Source organism: Notolepis coatsorum, assembly GCF_963971535.1.
Source record: "Notolepis coatsorum genome assembly, chromosome: 10".
NCBI lineage: Eukaryota > Metazoa > Chordata > Actinopteri > Aulopiformes > Paralepididae > Notolepis > Notolepis coatsorum.
Window position 1 is genome coordinate 26,597,290 of NC_140174.1, and position 26,584 is coordinate 26,623,873.

Consider the following 26,584-nt stretch of genomic DNA (forward strand, 5'->3'; position numbering starts at 1 on the left):
ACAAACAATTTTCATCCACCCATCAATCAATCGGTAACTTTTATGCAATCACACACGGTCGGAATCCACATTAGTCCTCATATACATCTCCTTTACTTCTGCATGGCCAAAAATGTAAAAGCCCCACGCGCCTGGGGCATCCAGGATTACAAAACATACATCCCCTATAATATCCCAAGTAAAGACAAAGCTCTGAGACCTTCCTCTGCCAGCTCCTTGTTGTACACCAGCTTTCCATGTCGCAGGTAGTTGAGGATGGGACCGAAGTAGGTGGGGTCTCTGTCAATGACATACGCTCCCGTCTCGTCCTGTCAGAGAGAGAGAGAGCGAGAGCGAGAGCGAGTGAGAGATGTCAACAATGTATGATTTACAGATGATTACCACAGTCCCAGATTACCTCAGGGGTCTATCACTTACAGTAGTTTCCACTTTCCAGGTTACAGTCAAGGCCATTTCCTGGGTTAATTACAGATAATGATACCGTTATCGTATATATGGCCTCTATGTCAGGCTGAAGCAGGGCACCTGTGACAGAGAATTTCCCCGTGTCGGAAATCAAAGCATAGCGACTTGGTTTTCAGCAGTTTTTTGGCACAGAGGAAGAAGCATGTTAGATCTCCTATTGGAAAAAAGACAAGATATATCTCAATCTACTGGTATATCTCAATCATTTATATCCAGTGACTACAATCTATTGGTTTATGTCAGTGCAGTAAAAGTAATGAATCGGTAATGATAATAAGTGTAGGACTAGGACTCCAATACTACTATTCACAGTATTCCGTTACAGGTGATGGTCATTAGGTGACAGCAGTATCTCAAGCAGTATTTTTGTGTCATTATTCTCATTTTCATTGAAAAACTAAAATCATTATGGTAGGATTATTTATTTAAAAAAATTATGGGGATCAGTCTGTAGAGTTACATTTTTAGGCCAGGACATCTCTGCAGATCCACAATACTTCATTTAAAATGGTATTTTGATGTGGTGTGGGGATGGCTGGTTTAAGCAACCACACCTGCCCAGATTAGCAGAGGTCGGACCAAGTCATTGTTTTGCAAGGCCCAAGTAAGTCTCTCAAGTATTTACACTGAAGTCCAGAGTAAAGACAGGCAATTCTCAAGCAAGTTACAAGTCTGAAACGTTGGGTTTCGAGTCCTAAACAAGTCCTAATGCGTTCTTTACAAACATAATGGCGTTTAAAATTCTTAAAGCCAAAAGTAGTTAGTCATTTATTAAATTTAGATGATTCTGTACTACTGACACACAACTTCCTTCTCTGCTTGCGTGACTTGATTGGTGGCTGATGATTTGGTCCAAAGTGGAACTGTAATCACAGAAATTAAGTTGATTTGTCTTTCATTTTTTGTGGCATAATTCTACATTGGGTAGAGTATCAAGTCTTTCAAGTCATGAGGCTCAAGTCAGAGTGAAGTCACAAGTCACTGGTGTTGAAGTCAAAGTCGAGCTACAAGTCTTTCATGATTTTGTCGAGTCTGAAGTCATAAAACTTGTGACTGGAGTCCAAGTCATGTGACTCAAGTCCACAGCTCTGCTAATTAGACCCAGGAGCAGGTGTGGCTACGTACCTGTTGCACATTGAGGTAATCAGTGTGCACTGTGCACAGGTTTAGTCAGCCATCCCCACACACATAGAGAGAGCCTCTGTCGTGACAGTATCACATCTGCTCTGGCTTGTAACATCTTGCCATCCTCAAAAAACTGGTCTCTGCCTGCACCTCTGTGTTGAAAAGCCACTTTGTGTCCTGTACCAGTATACTGCTACAACACACATCTAGTGCCACTTTATGTGTCCTGTACCACAGTCTAGTCTAATGCTACAACACACATCTAGTGCCACTTTATGTGTCCTGTACCAGAGTCTAGTCTAAATAATGCTACAACACACATCTAGTGCCACTTTATGTGTCCTGTACCACAGTCTAGTCTAATGCTACAACACACATCTAGTGCCACTTTATGTGTCCTGTACCAGAGTCTAGTCTAATGCTACAACACACATCTAGTGCCACTTTGTGTCCTGTACCACAGTCTAGTCTAATGCTACAACACACATCTAGTGCCACTTTGTGTCCTATACCACAGTCTAGTCTAAATAATGCTACAACACACATCTAGTGCCACTTTATGTGTCCTGTACCAGAGTCTAGTCTAATGCTACAACACACATCTAGTGCCACTTTATGTGTCCTGTACCACAGTCTACTGCTACAACACACATCTAGTGCCACTTTATGTGTCCTGTACCACAGTCTACTTATTGTGCCCCCTGCGATTAGGATATTGCACCAGGCCATATTGCGATAATTCTTTTTTATAAGAATTTGTTTAATTGTTCAGCCCTACATGAGAGCGTTATGTAGGTCTGTCAGAATGAATTTCAATATTCGAATGTGAAAAGAAATATGAATAAATAATAATAATAAGACCTTTGAATACCAAACCGCCAGGCTAATGTAAACAACTTAAATAAAAACATTGCTACTTCCTTTTAATTTCAAATGCAAGTTTGAAAGGATCCGTTACTTCAAGCAACGGCTCTTCATTGGAACCTTTGAGCCAGTTTGTGGATTTCCATATAAAAGACATACCGTAACTACCTTCTTACATAGCAGATACAGGGGGTGTATTAAGACAGTTGGCAGGTATTACTTTACCAAGAATTACCAAGAACAGCATTCCTGTTTGATGTTGAGAGCTTGTATACCAACATTCTTCACGAGGGCGGCATTGATGCCATGAATTGTTTCCCACACTCCAGTCAAGTCAAGTGTTCCTTTATTAATCCCATTGGGGAAATCAAAGTGCCCTAACACAGAGCTGCCTCTACGCCTGTACGTCACAGCCTCCAAATCACCTTCGGGACATCCGTGACCAAATGAGTTTAAAAGAAAATGCAAACTGAGAAGAGAGCAGGACATGAAGCTGTTATTAGAAATGGAAACTGTGAGGATTGGCCCGTTGCCGAACGCACACTTCAAAGGGTCAAGTACCAATTGCCGTCACGCACCTGTTGTTTGTTTGTAATCAGCGCTCCAGAGCCCTTCATATACTCGGGTCTTTCTGTCAGTCGTTCTCGGGTCGTTTTGGATTACCACTGCTGCTGCCTGTTCCCCCCGTTGTTGTACCACGTCTATGGAAGTCGCCGCTGTTGTGTTTCTCTATCATCCGTTGGAGCTGTGCCTCGTTGCCCGCTTTGCGCATTTGCGCTTTGGTGAGTTTTTGGAACGAACCTTTTGGATTCTCTGTTTTTTGTGTGTTTGGATAACACTGAAGATTTGCCGTTTTTGTTTTGTACTGGACTCAGCTAAACTTGTGTGTTGGTAACACTGAAGATTAAGTCACGTGTGATTGTACTGGGCTCAGCTAAACTTGTGTGTTGGTAACACTGAAGATTTAGTCACGTGTGATTATACTGGACTCAGCTAAGGAGGACTGGACTGCCTCTGTATTCCGTTGGCTTGTTTATTGACCACTCTCTCTCTCTCCGTTCCTCCCCGAGTTGGATCCTGGAGTAGCTGCAGAGCCGCTACGCCGCTTCACCATCTCAATACCGGGACGATCTGCAGAGCCGCAGACAACTCTGCCAAGAACATTCTCCCCTTTGTTGTTCTTATTGTTATTTCGCTCATTCCTGTTTCAGAAATAAATACGCCCTAGTCTTTGGCTAACTCTGAACTACCCGTCTGTGCCGTGCTGTTGGGGTCGGTTTCAAACCATAACAGAAACGGTGCTATTGACACTACAGAGACAGATGCCTTCAGTGGGACAGAGGGCTCTTCTTCACAGTACAAGGGGAGGGAATCTAGTCCACAAATTGCTAACACAGAAAATAATTTTGGATTTCCACTTTGACTTCAATGACATTGGATCCGAGTCCCTTTTTGTCATGTTGACCTAATTTAAGTCTCTTCTGACATCTGCCTACTGATCAACTGCAGGACACTCTCCTCTTCCCTCTCAGTATCATCCCTGCTATGCAATTGAATATATTGATTGTTATTGTTCCTGTGTACATAGTAGTTTTTCTTGATCCAATATACAACTTGTTGTTAAAGTTTTATTGTTGAAATATTATTGTAATAGAATAGAATAGAATAGAAATACTTTTATTATGCAGAGGGAAATTTGACACTGCAAATCGCTCAACATTTTAAACATGTAGACAGAACAGGTCACGAATAAGAATAGCAAAACAAATCAAATCAAATTGCCTAAGATAAGAGTAGAATAAAATAGAATAAAAATGGAATAGAATATACAGTAAATAAATACAGTAAAAATATACTAAGGTCTAATCTATTTTCCTTTTATTTTTTTATAAAGAAAACACTCAATATAAAAAAGATAACATTTTCTAGAAATGGCATGTATTCAATATAGACATGATGACTATACTATACTGTATATATTACTCTGCAAGCTGTCCCTGCTGCTGATTGGACTGCATGAAGTGATGTCCTATTAAGATAACCTTTATTGATCCCCTTGGGGAAATGTAGGCTTCATAGCAGCATGGGAGAGGGGGGAGGGGAGGTACAGGTATCGACAGGATAATAGTAGAAAGATGTAAATATAGGCAATAAAATTAGATCTGAATAGCTAGTAACTAGTAAGAGTAGGTAAGAAACGCATCAAGTGGAAAAATGTGCTGTAATTACAAGCCAATAAATGTGACTTACAAAGCACAGCCCCAATGCCTGATGATAGCTTCCTACTGGTACTACCCATAGTAGCAAATATACAACAGACAATCAACTCAATAAGTGTACGCATTTTATGTCCGCCTTGATGTGGTAATAATATGTATATTCTATCGTTAATATTCAAATTACATTCAAATGTGCCTCATTTCAGCCTATTCGTTGGCATTCCTAGGGACAAGCCCTGGCACCACGTATTCACCAACATGCAGTGGTACTATTCTATCCTACAGTCTGTTTAATGCTAGATGCAGTCCTATTCTGTTTCAGCCCGTTTGGCTGTTATGTAACAGATAGGACCCCCCCCCCCCCCTGCACTTAATTTAAACTTGTGATGCGCTTAAAGGATAACTCCACTATTTTGGGAAATTAGCTTATTTAACATCTTCCCTGGAGTTAGACAAGAAGATGCATACCTTTTTTGTCTCTGTGCGTGCATTTTAGCTTTGGGAATAGATGCTCCGTTAGCATAGCTTAGCTTCATCACTGGAAGTGAGGCAGGACAGTAGCCTTACAGTGCCTTACAGTGTATTGCAAGGTCTGACATTGACCAAACTTGATATGCATGACCTTGGTGGGCTCTAGGTCAACTCCTGAAAAGGGGGTCAATGTCAGACTTTGCAATCAAAAGTTAGGGGGCTAATAACCCTTGCCATAATTTCAGTGCGCCCCTAACTTTTGATTGCAAGGTCTGACATTGACCCCCTTTTCAGGAGTTGACCTAGAGCCCACCAAGGTCATGCATATCAAGTTTGGTCAATGTCAGACCTTGCAATACACTGTAAGGCACTGTAAGGCTACTGTCCTGCCTCACTTCCAGTGATGAAGCTAAGCTATGCTAACGGAGCATCTATTCCCAAAGCTAAAATGCACGCACAGAGACAAAAAAGGTATGCATCTTCTTGTCTAACTCCAGGGAAGATGTTAAATAAGCTAATTTCCCAAAATAGTGGAGTTATCCTTTAAAGCAAAGCCCCCCCCCCCTTAGAATTGAACATAAGATAGCCACTGTTGAAAATAATACTAAAAGACAGAAATGGAGAGTAAGAGATAGAGAAGAAAGAGAGAGAGAGAAGATGGTGGTGAGGATGATGATTTATATTTTCTGTCTTTTGCTCCATTGTTTTATTTTCTATTTCAGTCTCCCCTGATGAACTGTATCACTGTCCGCCACACACACACACACACACACACACACACACACTATATGAGTTGTTTCCCCCTCAATAAAGATATTATCTTGGGATTTTTCATTGTTGAGTCCTAAACTTTTAAGTATCATTTGATACAAAGTGACATCATCATTCGATTAATAACTTTTTTTTTTAATAGTATAGACTTTTCCCCCTCCCATTTCCTCCACAATCTAGTCGTTATACCAGTATTACAGGCTAGCATGTGTCAATGATTAGCAACAAGTTTTTTGTAAGGGTCCCGCCTCCACCAATCACATGCGGCTCCTTTTGTGTGTGTGTGTGAGAGCAAGAGAGAGAGATAGTTGTGTGAGTTGCAGTGATCTCCTGGTTGTTCCCCACCTAGGTTATCTAACTATTGCGCTGCTGCAACTAGAAACACTGTCCTGGCCTGCTTCTAAGTTCAGTGGCCTGACTGCAAAAAAAATATATATATATAAAAAAAATATATATATATATATATATTTTTTTTTTTTTTTTTTTTTTTGGGGAATTGTAACTGAGGGGTTACAAAACCCTGACTGTATTAAAGATTGTGATAGATTAAACCACTGCTAGGTATGTACTTTAATTACTGGCCAGACAGTACATCGAATATATGGTGGACACTCATAATAACACGGCATTGACAAAGAAATATCATTTGAGGGTATTTATTATTATGCAATAATTGGTTACAGATATGAGAATTAGGGTCGCGCTTGTATGGCGAAGAATAGGCATAAAGTCAGTCAGTAGCATAAGTCAATGGGAATAGAATGATTCCTACGATGGGGTACTAGGCTAACGCCGCCTGGCGTATAATGGCAATTATAGAGGGCCACGCTGGTACCGCTTGGAGACAATGGGTTCCTCCCAGAGTTGTAAGGTCTGGAGGAGAGAGGAATGTTCGGATACTCAGTCTGATCAATAGAAGAAGAAGGGGATTCACGTACAGAAGCCAGTCCTTGTAATCCAAAGCTCAGCATCAAAAGCAATAACTGTAATCCAATTGCACGATAGCAACGATGATAGCCAGCTAGCCTCGGTCCATGAGGCCAGCCCGAATGTAGATCCTCACGGGGTTAAATCCAAACGACAGTGGAGATTAACGATGCTCTTCTCCGGGTAATACGTTCCACAATCAAGATAATCCAACCAATACTGGTTCTGCAATCGCCGCCGTCGGTTCTCCTGTGCACATGTCCAGTAGGTTCTCCGACTAGGCCTCCTCGTGTGCTGGTACCAATGTATTTAGTCCACGCGCACTGGCTAAGGTCCACTAGCTAAACGAACGAACCACTGGGTAATGCTACACACGAACGAACTGTGGTTGGCACGATACACAATAAATTAACGACTATTTACTTCACATTAAGCTAAGTCGAACTTGACGTTACTGCATTAAATCTGACACTTTACTATTCAATTCGCACATGGTTCTCGACGCTCTGTTAGACGCACTGCTGCTCACTTCACTGTTACCGAACTGCTGAACAGCTACTTAGACGAACACTGCTGCTGTTCGCACCTGCGCCGTATATATACTTAAGTGGCTATCTAGTGCCAAACCTCAGTTCTCGTCTCGAATCAATACGCTGTCTCCGGGCATGTTACAACATGCCCGGGCTCGCCTTTGAACCTGACTTTGGGGGCTTGCGGTCTGGCGCCGATGGCGTTATCCAATAAGGAAAGCGAATATTACTATGATTCGAACGCAGGCTTAAAAGGGATATACAGTGTATATATAAATAATATCCAATGTATATAAAACAATAAATGTAGATTCTCAGCTTTAATCTGGCCCTTCACAACAGGAATCATCTCACAAATTTGAATGAATTTTGAATGAATAAATTTTTTTTGTGCAAAATCAACTCCGCCTCTCTTTGTTAACTACAACAAGCAATGCTGTTTGTTATTTAAGATGAGGTCGGACTCTGCACTGACAGATTTGTGTTCATTGTGCTGCTTTTATAAAGCCTCAAATGACGGCTTACAATATTTCATGAAAGCAAAGTGTTTCGTTTGTCTAAGTTTAAACTTTACAGCACTGACAAAGTTGAACAAAGTGCTGTACAAGTCCCACAACAGTAAACAAAATTAAAATAATTTTTTTTATAAAAGAAATAAAAATAAAATTATTTCGAAGCTTCGAATTAAAATCGAATATCGGTGCCGAAGCTTCGAATTCCAAAAAAATTATCGAAGGTCAGCCCTATAACACTACCCTACTGTCAGTCTGGAGAGGGTGTAGACTACCCCACTGTCTGTCTGGGGAGGGTGTAGACAGCGACGGCGCCAGAGAATTGGCCTTGCAGGAGCTTTGGAGGGGCTGGATTGTTTATAGCAGGGGCTAATGAATTTTAATGCAACAAACAAAATACCGGCTAATATAGGCTAGGGGTCGGCTATTAGGTTTGGCCACGGGCCATATTTTCCACAAGCCGTTTCTTGGCGGGCCAGGATAAAAAACAATGGCTAATTTAATATACTGGATATTGAAAAAAAATAAAAACGTTTTTCTCTGGTCTGCATCCCCTTAACAATTGTGTGTATTGCGCCGTACTGTATTGTACCCGTTCTGCAATCTGTTTTTCATTCATTCATGAACAGCAGATCAGCTGTTGCAGTCAGATCACCGCGGCGGGTGACGAACAGATCAGAATGCATGCAAACACGACTCACCCTACCTTGTTTGTTGTTAAGTCCTCCAAAATCCCTGCTAATGTTTGAAACATGTCACATATCCACTCGCCGCCCTCCAATTCCAGATTGGCGTTGAATGCAGCAGCTACTTTATCTGCCAACTTGCCTCGTTGTTGTTGTTGTTGTTGTCGCCACATATTATGCAGAGAGGACGTCGGCTCGGCACGCAAGAATCACCGACCTGTTGCGATAAACCCGTATTTTATGTATGGCTCCTGTTTATTAAAAGAAGCGTTATATTTCCCCGAATCGTTCTTATTTATATCCAAAGATGTTTGTTTTGTTTTTTGAACTCGCACGCATCTCGAACGCGGAAGTGAAAGTGCGTTAGGGACTATTGGTGTAGTCCCGGTGGGACTATTCCATTGGTTCTCCCAGTCCATGTGACCATTTCTAGCATTTCAATTGGCTATAGTGACAGACATGCTTTTGATGACGTCCGGTAGATAGAGACAGCTTCACAATAAAAGAGGTGGAGATACTCATCACGCAAACCCACGATAATGTTGCCGTCTCTCTGCCAAATTTCTCAGTTCTTCGCTAAAATACATTCGTAATGTATTTTATATATAAATAAAATAAAAAAACATAACTGGGAGGGGGGGCTTAGAGGGGGCTAAGCCTTTTTCAGAGGGGGCTTAAGACCCTGCTAGCTCCTCCCCCCCGCCGCCCCTGGGTGGAGAGGGTGTAGACCACCCTACGATCGGAAAGTGCCTCCTCTGATACATGTGGAGTCACCAGCCGCTTCTCTTCACCAGCAGGAGTCAGCCGTGGTTGATTAGTATAGACTTAGACCATTTGTTTGGGCTCACTGGGCAAAAAAAGATTGAGATATAATACATTTATTACAATTCCCAATCATCATCATTATTATTATTATTATTATTATTATTATTATTATTTTAAATAGATAAAAATATAGGATCACACTGATGATATAAGACATTAAAAGTATAAGTATTGATATAATTACCGGATAGATAGAGTGATAAGAGTGAAAGAGGAAGACGCAGACAGATGCAGACTGAGTCTTGTTATCTCCACATGGCCTGTTCTTCTCTTGACTGTGGTGTGGGCTGCACTGGTGCACTCTGGCCTCCTCCTACACACAACTCTCTGTATGCATGTAGTCCATTATTCATCCAGCCCATGGCCCCCCCCCCCCCACACACACAGTCGAAGTGGTTTTCAATGGCCGTAATCTTATCAAAATCAAATATTTAATATTAACAAATGCGACCCCAAAAAAAACGTATTTTCTTTAGTAGATCTGCACTTTGCACGCTACACTTATTATTTCAAATCAATAAATGTATCAAACGAAATGAAGACAATAAATCAATTGACACTTGCAGGATGACAGAAGGGGGAGGCATGTGGACGTAGTTAATAATGTCCCATGCCAATTATTTCAAAATACCAGATTAACCAGTCTATCACTAACGCACACTCTTTCACACACACAGAACACACACAGATTTCAGAAGGAGCATAATTAAAGAACACACATGTCCCCAATGAGGTCTGCAGATGGTAACATCTTGCCCCCTCCAAAAACAAAATCTAACCCCACCACCACTCTCCTTTAAAAATAAGAAGAACAATGATTGGATATGAGAGAATGGCAGAATGAGACCAACGAGACAGAGAGGAGAGAGAGAGTGAGAGATAGACAGAGAGGAGAGAGAGAGTGAAAGATAGACAGAGAGAAGGAGAGAGAGACAGAGAGGGGAGGAGAGAGAGATAGATAGACAGAGGAGGGAGAGAGAGAGAGAGATAGAGGAGAAGTGAGAGAGGGAGACCTGAGGAATGAAGAGGGAATAATAAAAATGAGCTTATTAAGGAGCAGACGGAGAGCAGGGGAGGTGGGATGGAGGAGAGGAGGAGGAGAAGGAGGTGTGAGGACAGACTGGTAATAGAGGGCAGAGTCTGAATCAGGGGAGAGCTGCGAAATGACAAGTATGGAGAGAGAGAGAGAGAGAGCAAGAGGATGGAGAGATCAGGAGGACGTAAAGACAAAGGAAGGGAAGGATGGAGGGATGTAGAGATGGAGGTATGGATGGGGCAAGCAGAGCCCAGCAGGCTGCCCACAGAGGACACAGCAGGCAGTCTGCACAGACACTCCACCGTCAACACACTCAGACATGCAGAAAAACACACACACACTTTTCCAAACCCACCCGTGCACACACATATCCACACTTTAGCAAAGCCACGGGTGCACGCTTGCATACAAGACATTAGGGCTAGGGAATAGGGATGCCCCGATCACGTTTTTTGCTACCGTTACCGATCACCGATCGTCGTGAGCCATATCGGCCGATACCGATCCGATACCGATCGTTTTTGATTAAAAAAAATTAAAATTTATTTTATATAATCTTTTTTTTTTTTTTTTATAAAATATATATATTATATAATTAGACTTGTACTTGTATTATCTGCGAGACATCGCCACCACGCAACAGGCTCCACTGTCTGTGTACTCTATCCTGGCCTTGAGCTACGGCCAGGATTCTCCGGCGCTGCACCCTATTGGTATAACGTTACTTAACTGTGCTCAGCAAGCCCTCAGCTCGAATACGCATCGAATCAGTGTTATAAGAAATTGATATCAGGAGCTATCTGTAGCTACTGCTAGCCGGATATATAACGTTAATACAACGCCTCAGTGAATTATTTAGTTCAATGGGACATTTAGTTTTTAACAGTGAACTAACTTGCGCTAACGTGAGCTAACAGCTAACAGCTAACAGGTATCATACCTACCTACTATACTTGCTGGAGCGTTTGTTGATGTCAGGAGCTATCGGTAGCTGGCCGGCTAGATACCGTTCGGTTAGACAATGCCTCATCATGTATTAAACTAAAAGTGAATAGTTGACTGGGTCATTTTGTAACGGTAGCTAAGCTAACGTTAGCTCAGGGAGACGCCGACACGCCGTCCTCCCGTGTCTCACTAGACTAGACCCGTGTTTACATGCGTGCGGGAGGGGCTGGACTCGAGAGCAGACGCCGCACCACCGGTGTCTGAGACAGAACTCAGCGACAGCAAGTGAGATCGGGTTTGACGATCGGTGAAAATAAAACATTATCACCGATCACCGATCGCATATTTATACTGATTATCGGCCGATAACGATCGGTGGCCGATCGATCGGGGCATCCCTAATTAGGGCTGTCTTAATTAGTTCGCGTTCGATGGGCATGGGCTTCGAATATGAAAATAAAATTAGATTATGTAAAAAAAACAAAAAATATATATATATGAATATTAAAAAAATTTAAAAAATTGCTAAATCAACTCTGCCTCTCTTTGTTAATTACAACAAGCAATGCTGTTTGTTATTTAAGATGAGGTCGGACTCGGCACTGACAGATTTGTGTTCATTGTGCTGCTTTTATAAAGCCTCAAAGACATTTTACATTTATATTTAAGTTTCCTTGCATTTTATTTCCCCCATGAATGCATACTGAAATCAAGCAAGAGCACTTTCATCAGGTATTTTTCCAAGATTTGTATTTTGCAACCGATTTATTCGATCCAGTCACTTAATCGTGACACCCCTACCGCCTAGCGGCAAGTTATTCCTAATCTTAAAATCCAGTGATTATTATTCCTTACAGGAACTGAACCTACACACTAGGGGGCTGCTAGATTATGGCAAAAATAGTTGATTTGAGAACATCATATGATGACACCGACTGAATTCTTCTTCCCGACTAAAGCCTGCCTTTCTGTCATCTTCTACAAGTTACCAAATACGTTTCAAAATAACTGGAGAAACGTGCCATGGCTCCCTCCTCCCGCTGTGAAGGAAGGGTATGCTGCATTTACAATACAAGACAAAATGAGAGCAACATGGCTAGTGGCACAATAATCATTTCATCATATTATCATGTGTTCATGATCGTGGGAAGCCAAAATCATGATTGAAATTTAGACTTGATTAATCGCCCAGCCCTAGTACACACATGTGCATGCAATGCCAATGATAGTAATACTCTCATCTTAGAAAGCCTAATATCGCAGTCCTTCCTCATCTCAGCCTTGCTTTGGGTTCATGGGGGGCGGGACACAAACACACACACCACACACACACACACACACACGCAACCTGTTCTTGTAACCTGGCCCTAGCTAGTGTGTTAATGGTTTACCCAGCTTTGTTCAGGGAACTGGGATGTGGCTGCACAGTGTCAGTTAGGCTAGAGACGGTTTCAAAGTGACAACAATGACATTCTAAAAAGGACCCAAGTTTATGTTTGCTAATGAAAATAATGGACAGGAAATACACCTGGACCCAAACGGTTCCCTAGCAACAGAATTCCAGTGAAACAGTCTATAGGGGAACTCAATACATCCCACAGGACACAACTGTTAGGCAAACACAAGGGCTTGTTTACCCCTCAAAAAACACACACACCTTGTTTTATTATACTTGTGAGGACATTATTATATCCTAACATACATTCATTAGCCCCTTATCCTGACCTTAAACATTATGACTTGACTACATGCCTAACCCTTAACCCAACCCTAAAATAGCCCCTTATCCTCATGGGTACAGGTCAATGTCCCCACGAGGATACAGAACATTCTTAGTTTTCATCACTTGTGGGGGACAATTGGTCCTCACAAGGATATTAAAGAATCTCAGTCACACACACTTTGTTGCTGGAGTGTGTGTGCGAACAGACACCCACATCAAGCATGTTCCTGTTATTCTAATCTGAAAGCTTAAAGCTGTAATAAAATGGATCAGGAATGTGGTTTATAATTAGACGACAGTCGTGTTTGCTCATTCATGATGTTGCAGATGGTCTCGCCGGCATGATTAATGTAAGAGGCAACACATAGTCCCTGCAAACTGATGCTCCCAGTAACACGCCTAGTCCCTCCAAACTGATGCTCCCAGTAACACGCTGCTTTGTTGTTAGGCCTAGTCCCTCCAAAGTAGTGTTGTCAAAAATATCGATTTTTCGATACATATCGATTCTGAATATTTAAAACAGTTTCAATACTAATTTCCCGCAATATCGATACTTTCTGCACTATCGATACCAGCTGGCACGCTGTCTTCTCTCATCCTACAGCAAGTTGTTGACGCACACACACGCTGCTCCCAGTGCATTGCCCCTGCCCCTCCCCCTCCTCCCCACAGACCCGTCTAGTGTCAACATCTCTCATTCGCTCTGGAGAGAGCAAGAGTGCAGCTCCTCTTTCAACATCACTTGAAAATGGCCCAGTAAACTATTCACTTTAGTTAAAAGCGTTGTCTAACGTTATGTAGCTGACTAGCTGGCTAGCTACTGATAGCTCATATCAACGGCTGATACCACCATTAGAGTTCGTTTTTGCAGCTGCTGCTAGCTAGCTAGCTAGCTAACATTAGCCACCCAGCAACTGTTTGATTGATTGAAAACTTTATTAACAGATTGCAGAATGGGTACAGTACTGTAGGCTCAATTTGCCTATCTAAGCCAGAATACGTCTTTAACGCGCTCACACCACATTGACTTGGGCTGTCTTGTTACTCACTGTTTTGATGTTGTTGATGGTTGCATCTGATGAGTTCGAACCGGTTGAGTTTTATGGAAGGAGTTGTGTAAAAGTTTCAAATAATAACGGGGAAAACAATGAAACAAAACAGGCTCCAGACTTGTACTAAAAGGGTTTCAAAACAAACAGGCGCAGCAAAAGGTTTTCAAATAAACTCAAAATGATTCTAAACAAAGTCTTTGTTTCAGTCTTTCATTCATTCATCAATCTGCGCTGTGTGTGTGTGTAGCAAGCGAGCGGTTGAAAATCTGTTTCTCGTCTGGCGTGTGCGCTTACACACAGCTGGGCCATAATTAAGAGGACCATGGTGCCATTTTTTCGAGGCGACCAGTGGCGGCGCTATTTAGTCAAAAACGATTAAATCAAATGAAATGGCTCCTACAAGTACAGTACAGCTCAATACATACAATTGTTAAGGGGATGCAGACCAGAGAAAGACTTTCGTCTTGTTTACATCAGGGTCCCCCATTTTCAATTCATCATAACATGACATACACGACATACAGATAGACAGTACTGCTACATCTATACATTTATGACTAGAGATGTTCCGATACCATTTCTTCCTTTCCGATCCGATTCCGATACCTAAGCTTTGGGTATCGGCCGATCCGATACTTATCCGATACCAGTGCATACATAAAAAAAAAAAAAAGATATTATATAAATTATACTTTTTTTTTTTTTTTTTAAACAGATACTGTTTTATATATACTGTTTTTTTTAGTAATAACTAGAACGTAATGGTATTTATTCAACAACAGGTGATTGTATAGATTTGTATTAGTATCATTAATCAAAGTGAATAGTTGACTGGGTCATTGTTTAAACAGTAACGGTAGCTCATGGAGGTCCGGTCTAGACTAGAGAAGAGTGCAGACTGCCTCTGTGTTGATACGAGCAGAAGCCAATAGTATCCCGCTGCAGGGCTGGGCAGATATGACTCGTTGCCACGGTTTCTTTCAAAATAAGAGTATCATACGAACCGAATGCTGCTAACTGCCGGAGCCATCGATATTATGACTGGAGCTGCACTTGGAGCGGAAATGAGACCCGCACTGATTTTCAAAATAAGAGTATCGCTATGAACTACACGTCTACACGCCACACGGCGGGCAGACCCCCCAGTGGCAAGCGCCAAAGGTAAAAACTGAGCGCCCCTGGCGGGCGGCGGGCTTTAATTTCACCCCGTCTGCATCATCTTAGCAGTTGTTTTGTATTGAGCCGTACTGTATTGTACCCATTCTGCAATCTGTTAATAAAGTTCTCAATCAAAGTACTATTAACATTACTTCATTTCTAAGATTAGATTAGATAATTTAGTTATTTTTAAATGTCTGATCTAAAGAGAAACAAAGGGTTTTAAAAGTGTTATATTTCTCTTCTCTTATAATACCAGAGACAAGGTGAGGAGAATCGACCAGCCACAAAAGCTAAAAAAAAATTAAATAAAAAAATTAATAAAGACATTTACATTTTAACACTTTGAGTGCCGGGACACATCTTTTCACGTCTTTGCTGGCCATGCTAAAGTTGCCGGGGGACGCTGTACAGCGTCCTTATATCAATATTTCAAAAATCTGCGATCGGATTCATAATGTCCCTCCGCTGGCCTGAGATCCACCAGCAGGACCCACTGAGCTCTCTGGCGGTTCAGGAGCGCCATCTGGTGGTTGATCGGCGCAATCGCCAAAACAGGATGTTGAATAGAGGTTGTCATGACGACCGTAGTACTTCCGGGCGCTCGCTATAGTTCATGTGACTCTGGCTCGTCACGCTACACGGTGATCGATTGCCAATAACTCGATAAACAACATGATTTGGACGTATATACCATTATACAAGCTGGAGATGGACCGGGTAAAAATATATCCCATAATGATAAAATTTCTACTCGACGATGATCGCCCAACGGCGCGCGGAGACTGGGGTGAGTTTCAGCGTGTAACGTTACCGTCTTCGATAATAACTGATATTATCAACATTTGACCCACATTAGATGATTGGTATAACGCTGCCCACGGAATTATAAACGCCCCCTCGCCCATCCGGTCAACATCAGATGACGTGTAGTAACTTCTAGAAGTACGTCTAGTTGGAATTTTTTATATCGCGCTGATTGCCATCAAACTGTATTTCATCATCAATATAATGCATTTGGGGCTATATATCACGTTCTGGAGAAAGCTGCAGAAAGAGATGAAAACATACTTATACATTAGACCATACTTTACTATGAATATGTGAATGAAAAAGTTTAACGTTGCTACACAATGAACAATACATATAGGACTTTGAATGGGCCCTAATAATGGCAATGTAGCAATAGAATTTAAAAAGTTATAGCCCTGCAAAGAAGGGGACTTTCTCCATAGACAAATAGCGCTGGCAATCTATGGTATATCATTAATTTAACCTTAGGCAACCAAAGTGTTAAGATTAAAATCTTTTCCCTGTGGTATCGAAAATGGTATCGAATATCGATACTTTTCAAGGTATCGTATCGAAGTTAGAAATTCCAGTATCGTGACAACACTACTCCAAAGTGATGCTCACACTCACAGTAACACACTGCTCTGGTGTTAGGCCTAGTCCCTCCAAACTGATGCCCTGTGGTAGTCCCAACGTTTTTTTTTTTTTTATTCTCCTAAATTCAAGCAATTCATTCAAATAAGTTTATATTTAGAACTCAAACTACAGTCAAACCATAGAAAGACCAAAACCCGGGAATCCCATCACATTACCCCAGTTCTCCACTCCCTTTCACTGGCTTCCAATAAACCAGCATATCACTTTTAACACATTGGGCGCCGGGGGTTGTGCCCATCATTGTACCCAGTCTGCCACCGTTGAAAGCCTATGGAGATGTTTACCTTCTTTGCAGGGCTATAACTTTTTAAATTTTATTGCTATATTGACATTACTATGGCTCATTCAACATCGATTATCTATTGTTCAGGATGTGGGAACTAGGGCTGTCTTAAATACTTCGAAGCTTCGTCCGATGGCACATTTTTTTTTTTAATAAATAAAAATTTGATTGCCTCCAAAATCTTGCGCCTCCATTCCAATGAAACGAAAGTAAGCGGCGCCTTCCCGCCTCCATTCCAATTAAACTAAAGTAAGCGGCGCCTCGACTCCACCTCTCTACAACAAGCATGTGGAGATTATCTGTGTTGAAAACAACAAGGACATGTGCAGCAGACATGTCGACGAAGAAGCGAAGCAATGCCGTTTGTTATTTAAGACTATGTCGGACAGATGCGTTCATTGTGCTGCTTTTTTAAAGTGTCCCGACCCATATAAAAATATGTCTTAATAAAACGTGCTTAATTAAGTCGAATTCTGCCTTTATCTCTATCAACTACATATAAATATTTATATAATTGTTTGCTTGATAGACGAAGGTTGCAACATAATTATGTAATGTCATGTCGTTGGCTGTGAGAGCAGCCCCACTGCACCCAGGCAGCGCAGCCGAGTGAAACCTTGTTGGCTGCGTCACAGTCACGAAAGGGGCTACTTAATTAATTAATCCAATCCACTTTATTTATAGAGCACATTTAAAAACAACAAAGTTTACCAAAGTGCTGTACAAGTCCCACAACATAAGATAAAAAAAAAAAAAAAAGGAAAAAAAAAAAGATCTCTCTCCGAAGCTTCGAATTAAAATCGAAGCTCGGCCCGAAGCTTCGATTGCGGAAAAAAGCTTCGAAGGTCAGCCCAAGTGGGAGCGTTATATTTTTTCATTCATACATTGTTGTGTTAATACCGTCTAGAATATAAGTATGTTTTTAAGGTTTTCTGCTGTAATTCCAAAAACGAGTTATAGGCCCTGACGCATATGATAGATTATCGATTGGCGTTTCTTTCCTATACACGCTATATTAAAAAATGTAAATGTATATGATCAGTATACATTATGCTTAATCATGGGTGAAGGAAAGGGGGGGGGGGGTCGTTTATAATTCCTTGATCGTCAGTAACGGCTTTATTTAGTATGGGTTGATATATTGATCAGATGGTTTGCAGTGAAATGAATAAACAATCGGGCTGAAAATAACGTTACTGTCCTCTTACCGTTCGCCGATAAGACTGGAGGAAAAAGATCCCAATTATTTGACGCCGATCTCCTAGATCCATTTCCGGTTTGTATGGCGCAATAAACGCCGAAATCATATCGATTATTGAGTTTAGAAAGCGATCCAAATGCACTATAGTGTTTGTCTGGATCCACGTAACAAGATATTACTGCCGGAGGGATTTCCAGCGCCACTTCCGGTTTTGGCGAGAGTGTAACTCGCCCGACCATCCACCAGGCGGCGGTATTGAGGCGTTGCAATCTCATACAGGGTGCCGCTGCAGTCTGGAGGGAGACTGGATGAATTATGAATGCCATGGTGAGAAAATTAAATATTGATCCCAAAAACGACTTACGCCGTTGTTGGCGTTCAACGCATGGCGGGCAAAAACGGCGTAAGTCGTTCTTGGTGACCAATGTGTTAAGACACTGTTATTTAAGGCCAACCTTTTAAGGTCTAACCTGCCTTCAGGAGCTTCTCACCCCTCAAACCTCAGTCTGGACACTCAGGTCCAACCTGCCTTCAGGAGCTTCTCACCCCTCAAACCTCATCCTGGACACTCAGGTCCAACCTGCCTTCAGGAGCTTCTCACCCCTCAAACCTCATTCTGGACACTCAGGTCTGGCTGCTCAGACCTCCTCACTGTGCCCCCGACATCTGGCTGCTCAGACCTCCTCATCGCACCCCGGACACTCAGGTCTGGCTGCTCAGACCTCCTCACCCTGGACAAAGCTGAAAACTATGGGGAACGTGCCTTTTCAGCACCGGGTCCACGACTGTTGAATCAGCTCCCAGAAACAATCAGGGCTTCAGACTCCATTACTGTTTTTAAATCAAAACTGAAGACACATCTCTTCCACAGTGCTTTTCTCTAGGGTCCTGATGTGCTTTACTTACGTGTAGTATAAGTAAGTAGAATACATCCAAATTGATACACAAAACACACAAGGTCCTGCTCCCTGTTCTAAAGCGAAGTCTCTCTGCCCTAACTCTGCTCGTCATTCTTGTTCCCTGCCGGTGTTTCTATTGGCCAAATCACAGCACAGATTATGGTGATAAAAACGAGTTTGAGCGTGCGGTGGAATCCTCACTGACTCTACCAAGCGAGAGAAAGATGAGACTTGTGTGGTGGGGGAAAAAACACAGGCAGGAAAGAGAAAAGAAAACACTTGAGGAGCTTTCAAAACTCACCTGAGCTGACCTGCATTATCCCTGTGGCATTCCTATCCTGGCCAAACCAACCGTGTCACAAATATGTAGTAATGTCACGCTCTGTGACTTTTGCTTCCTCTGTTTGTGTAACTAACAGTGCTGTATATATGTTGCATATACATTATATATAGCCTATTTATATGTACTGCATATATATATACATATCCCTATCTGTCTGCATATAATCCTCCTATATACCTACTTATACACCTGCATATAACCCATATAACTCTGTATGATAGCATGTACAATAATGCTGTATATACCAAATATATATCTATCCACCTGTCTGTACATACCTGCACATAATCCTTTTGCATATCTGTAGATACTATATCTATACATATCCCTTACTAGTTACGCTGCTGGCCAGTATGACTACGACCATGCTGTCTTTTAGGGCTAACCTTCGGGGGGGGAATTGGCATTCGAAGCTTCGGGGCCGAGATTCGATTTAAATTCGAAGCTTCCAGATTAAATTTTTTTTTTTTTTTTTTTTTTTTTTTTTTTTTTATGTTGTGGGACTTGTACAGCACTTTGTTCAACTTTGTCAGTGCTGTAAAGTTTAAACCTTTTTAAATCTTAGACAAACGAAACGAAATATTGTAAGCAGTCATTAATTGAGGCTTTATAAAAGCAGCACAATGAACACAAATCTGTCAGTGCCGAGTCCAACCTCATCTTAAATAACAAACAGCATTGCTTGTTGTAGTTAACAAAGAGAGGCAGAGTTGATTTAGCAACAAAAACATAGAAAAATAAAAATAAAATAAAAAATTACGTTTTTTTTCTTACACTTTGGCTGCCTAAGGTTAAATTCATGATATACCATAGATTGCCAGCGCTATTTGTCTATGGAGAAAGTCCCCTTCTTTGCAGGGCTATAACTTTTTAAATTCCATTGCTACATTGCCATTATTAGGGCCCATTCAAAGTCCTATATGTATTGTTCATTGTGTAGCAACGTTAAACTTTTTCATTCACATATTCATAGTAAAGTATGGTCTAATGTATAAGTATGTTTTCATCTCTTTCTGCAGCTTTCTCCAGAACGTGATATATAGCCCCAAATGCATTATATTGATGATGAAATACAGTTTGATGGCAATCAGCGCGATATAAAAAATTCCAACTAGACGTACTTCTAGAAGTTACTACACGTCATCTGATGTTGACCGGATGGGCGAGGGGGCGTTTATAATTCCGTGGGCAGCGTTATACCAATCATCTAATGTGGGTCAAATGTTGATAATAGCAGTTAGTATCGAAGACGGTAACGTTACACGCTCAAACTCACCCCAGTCTCCGCGCGCCGTTGGGCGATCATCGTAGAGTAGAAATTCTATCATTATGGGATGGCGATTTACCCGGTCCATCTCCAGCTTGTATAATGGTATATACGTCCAAATCATGTTGTTTATCGAGTTATTGGCAATCGATCGCTATGTAGCGTGACGAGCCAGAGTCACGGGACATGTACCGAGTGGCCGGAAGCAATACGGACGTCTAGCACAACCTCTATGGCACATCCTGTTTAAGCGATTGCGCCGATCGGCCACCAGATGGCGCTCCTGAACCGCCAGAGAGCTCAGTGGGTCCTGCTGGTGGATCTCAGGCCAGCGGAGGGGACATATGAATCCGATCGCAGATTTTTGAAATATTGATATAAGGACGACGTAAAGCGTCCTCCGGCAACTTGAGCATGGCCGGGAATGACGTCTAAAGACGGTTCCCGGCACATTAACATTTTATTTTCCCATTCGAATCCCATGCCCATCGAACAAAGCTTCGAAGCTTCGAAGTATTTAAGACAGCCCTACTGTCTTTATACCTGTATCACTGTACATAACAATACTACAACTCTGTACATCTAATTAGCACTACACCCACCCAGTAGTAGGGATGCACGATATTGATTTTGACACCGATACCGATAACTTTATGCTCCTTAAGCCGATAACGATATTTATTGTATTATAATTTTTTTTTAAATGTATATATATATTTTCTTTTTTTAATCAATTTTTTTTTTTTTTAGTATTTATAAGCTCCGACGTCATCTGTACTGCTATCGGTACTCGAGAAATTATGGAGTTTTTTTTTTGAGGAATTTAAACGTCGCAAACTAATCTTGTTGGCCGTTTTCTATCTCTCCTCCCTCGGTCTCTCTCTGCCTGCGCGAGCGGGCTGTGCTCTTACACACACTCACTCACTCACTCACACACACACACACACAGGTGCTGCCGAGTACAGACAGCTCTGCTCTCGACAGCACCCGTGTGTGCGTGTGTGTGTGTGTGTGTGTGAGTGTGTGTAAGAGCACAGCCCGCTCGCGCAGGCAGAGAGAGACCGAGGGAGGAGAGATAGAAAACGGCCAACAAGATTAGTTTGCGACGTTTAAATTCCTCAAAAAGAGTCTGGGTCTATTTTACTAAAGTCGATGCTGACAACGCTCGTTGCCACAAGTGCAACAAGACATTTGCCAGTAATGTATAAGCGCTGATACTTGTCAATGTGGCTGGCGGGGAGCAGCTAACGTTATAGCTCCGAGTAGAATAATGGCCGACAATCCGGAGGTAAATAAACGAACGAGGGCTTCTGATTGGTGGTAAGAAGAAGAGGTGGGTGCAAGCGGAGGGACGTAATTGGCAGATCGACTGTGTCTCCGAATGTAACGTGACTACGTCACAGCCAAGAAAGGGAGCGCTGGATTTGTGTAAAACTCCCCGTTCCTAAACCACACGCTGTCAGTCATACCACAGTACTGGCAAAACAAGCGCCCTTCATCCAAATCCACCCACAACGGATTTCTTTTAACCAAAAAATGTATTATATATTATCGGAGCTATTAATAACGTTATCGGGTTTATCGGGATGACGTCATAATTGCTGATATCGGCCCGATAATTATCGTGCATCCCTACCCAGTAGTACTAATTTATATATTTTATACCCAGTTTAAATCACCTGTACATTGTATATTACTATTGAACTTTACTGTTACATTTGCAAACTTATTTTTGTTGTACTGTACTTGTGCTGTATAATGAATGACAATACTGTACATTTGCATCTAATCTAATCTGAAGCTAGTTGTGTCCAGCGGACAGCAGGACCATGCAGGCCAGGTAGTATACTCACCAGAGTATTACAAGTTAACCAACCTAACTAACTCACAAAGCATTAGGGAAACCATCCTAATACAGAGTTGTAACAACCCATGTCTCTTGTCTCAAAAAAGACAATGTCCTTTGTTGACCTGCATCCTCCTACACATCTCCTTCATGACTGATTTAACAGGTATAATCAATAAAGGATCATTCAGCCGATCAGTCTATGGAGAGACCAGGCGTTCCTAATGTTTCCTACGCTCAGTGTAACAGGGAATGTGAAGTTGATGTCAAGTAACTAAACACATTCCTCATTGAAAGGATCTTTAGCCAGGTTTGAGAAAACTTGGAGGCTTTATCAGCTCTGCACAGACCCTGATACTTGCAGTGGAGTGATGTGGACCTGAGCTACAGCTACCAACCCCCTCCCCTTTTTGTATTGTTTTTATTTTTTTTATTTACTTGTTTACTTTTGCTTTGTAGTACTATAGTATTATTTATTAATTTGTCATTTTTTCATACTCAATATTTTCTCTTCTACAAGTTGAAAGTACTAAACTCCTTGGAGTTATGCTGGATTGCACTCTGTCTTGGTCTCAGCATATTAATTATATTGTTTTAAAAATGGGAAGCACAATTGGTATTTCCAGGTTAATGTGCTTCTTTTGTTGCCCATCCCCTTTTATGTCAGATAGTGCAAAGTTTAGTTTTATGTCATCTTGACTATTGCTCTGCGATGTGGTCATCTGCTGCCAGTGGTGACCTCAGGAAGCTTCCAGGTGGTCCAGAACAGGGCAGCACGGTTGGTACTGGGCTGCTCACTAAGGTCTAATGTGAGCCGTATGCATGGCCGCCTCTCTTGGCTTAACGTTGAAAATAGATTGTCTTTTAATATACTTGTGCTGTTCAAGTTGGTCATGAGCAGTAAAACTCCTGTTTTTATACATAATCAGGTTGTTTTTAGTAATACTGTGTACGAGCATTACACTTGACTAGAGGTTCCAGTAGTGGGCAGCTTGAATTGCCAGGTCCTAGAACCAGCGCTTTGGGGAGATCTTTTATTTTTAGAGCATTAACTCTTTGGAATGGCCTGCCTCGGAACCTCTGCTGCATTTACAGTAGATTCACTTTAAAAAATAATCTTAATAGTTTTTTAATTGTTTTTAACTGTTGTTTTACACTAATGTAATTTTAGCTATCTTAATTGTTACAGTAGTTTCATTATGCATTGTGTGTACTGACTTTTAATAATTTTGTTTTTGCAATGGTGATTGTTTTTGTATGTTTTTTTTGTGTGTGGACCCCAGGAAGACTAGCTGGTTGCTATCGCACTAGCTAATGGGGATCCCTAATAAAATCAAAATCTTCATGTTTTGAGGATGCGGGGGAGGTGTGTGTCCTGGGATTAGGGGGTGGATGGGGATCTTGGGGGTGGAAGGCGGTTGAGCTGCGGCAGGGGGTGGGGGAGGGCGGGTGTGTTGTGGGTTTATTTGTTTAATCTTCTGTTCATTTTCTGTGGTGTGTTTAAATAGAAAAATTTCAATAAATAGATTTTCTTTAAAAATATAAAAAAGGATTTTCTTTTTTCTTGTTAGTGTGAAAAGTTTCCACAGAAAATATCCCCACCATCCTGGGAAACATCCAAGCATTCTTTTTCTCCATCTCTACCTCAGTTTTTCTACATTCTACAAATGTATGCCGGTGAACCTCGAAAGATGGCGACCGGCGTCCGTAGAGACGCATAGCAACCGTCTTAACTGCCCGCCCACTTCACATTCCCTCCACCTTCAGCAGAATAACCATTTGTGACCGGGCCCAGCGGTAAGAGACTCATGTCGGGAGGTCAGATTGCAAGAAAATGAATGAAATGTTTTTTTCTTTTATGTTTTTTGGGGGGGGGGGGTCGTTTTTTTCCATATTGAATATTTAAGAACATATTGACTGTAACAGCGAACAGTTATAGTATCTCTAAATAGTAAAAACCTTTGTTTAAAAAAGGTAGTTTGTGACACCTATAGTACCTGACTGCCATGGTGTTAAAAATGCAACTTTAGATTGGATTTTCTCCGTTTTCTTCTGCTCTGAGACTTGATTGAGGTTTAACTAGAGCATATCTTCTTCAAATATTTTCATTTCAATGTATGACGCATCATTTAAAAGCTTACATTCTGTACTATCATAATCTGTAAAAATCGGAAAAAATGACAGTTGTGCCACGAACTGCTGGGCTCGGTCACATATATGCTCAACTTCCACCCGATCACCTACTCTGGCAATAGCTCAGGATTGCTGTGCGTTAGCCTCGATCCGCAAGGGCAGAAGAGGGCAGCAGGGGTGGCATTAGCAACAGAGGGAGTAGCAGGAGGTACTGGGAGGGGGGAGAGAGAGCTCCCTGAGGTGCCAGACAGAAGGACAATAATCTTATTAAAGGAGTCGTACACACCCAGACCGCGTGTGTGTACGTCGTTGTGCGCGTGTGTTCAAAACAAAACCTCTTAACAGACTCACGCCGACGCCAGTGGATTTACAAAGGATCTCCTGTGAGAATCAGTCTCCTGTCTCTTGGGTAAAATAAATAAATAAATAATAAAACTAGTCAGAACTTCTTGTTCTCTGGGTAGTTTAACTTTAGCTTCAAGCGTGCGTTCCTGTGTCCAAAAGAACGTAGGATCAGCAGCAACAAAGCCTGGTTTCACCTAATGGAGCGCCGCCGCCTGCTACAGAGATTGTTTTGAAGATTTTAATGTATTGGGATACCAGGCACCTACAGGGATTGGGATACTAGGCAGCTCCTTTCAAAGATCACACCGTTTACTCCACACATCAAAGCTTTGAGCCTGTAGGCATCATCATTCCACTTGAGTACTGGCTACTGGGTGTACTGATGTAGAATCACAAGCCTGCGTGGAATCTGATGACTTTCTCTGAGAAAGTGCTGATATGGGGACAGTAGGTACAGTAGGTCTAACTGTTAGTGTTAACTAACTGATTTTGTATTGTAGAGTATTTGTTTTGAAGAGAATGAAAAGGCCGTCCCGGACTCCATTCGATGCAGTTTCAACAAAGTTTATTGAATGTACACCGAAAAATCATCTTTAACAAAATGATGACACTCGGAAACGTGGAACCTAGGGCTGGACGGTATGATCTAAAATGTATATCACTGTATAATGTGAAGCATAGACGGTAACGGTATATATATCACGGTATATTCATTTATCTTAAAATGTCTATATAATGCTTCTGAAGGGGTAAAACACTGGCAGCTTACTGTACTCTTGTATTACTAGGACATATTTCACATAGTACAGAGGTATTTTAAGAACATTTATTGTGCAAAACTGCAATAGAAAAATGCAAAACCTTTTCTCAAGTTACTTCCATCTCTGAAAAACACTTCATTAAATACAATCAAATCAAGCGGCACAAAGTGAAAATAAAAACTACAGCAGGACAGGAGGTTTCTTTCCCTCAAACAACTCAAACACAATACAACTCCAACATAACTTAACTTCAGTGTACATGTTTGACAATGTAGAGAGAGAGAGAGAGCGAGAGAGTGTGATGTAATAGGTTTGAGTTTTGAGCTTCCTAATGCCGTAGGTGATGATGTCACACCAGGATTTGTCAACACGCAGAAACGGGAGCAGCCCAGAATGGATAAAGCTATATAAAGAAACCAAATAAATAGCCAAATAAATGTGAAGTTATCTTTGAACCTCTGTTGTCAAGCCTCGTCAATATAACCCCCCCCATCTTTCCTCACTAATGGAACTGTGCCGCAGAGTGACGTTAGAACGTTAGCTTAGTGGCTAACGTGAGTTAGCTTAGCAGCTAACGTTAGCCCTGTTGCTGCGTTAAATCAAGTCTCCTCTCAGCCTCCTTAGCCAAATTGAAATGCCAAAACTATTATGGCAAGGTCCATGAACAAGTGGAGAAAAACTCTGTACAATTAAACACTATGCAACGACCACTGCAAACGTCGAGTGAATCGTCAAGTAATGTTAACGT

At 41.6% G+C, this 26,584-nt stretch overlaps 1 protein-coding gene across 2 annotated transcripts in view; it reads right to left on the reverse strand.

Annotated features, from left to right (window-relative positions):
• kctd17 (potassium channel tetramerization domain containing 17) overlaps positions 1 to 26,584 on the reverse strand; it is a 61,057-nt gene that overhangs the window by 20,826 nt on the left and 13,647 nt on the right. For both annotated transcript variants that reach the window (XM_084322729.1, XM_084322728.1), the window contains exon 2: positions 200 to 308. In XM_084322729.1, the coding sequence (XP_084178855.1) occupies positions 200 to 308 (109 nt within the window). The remainder of the gene's footprint in view (positions 1 to 199; positions 309 to 26,584) is intronic.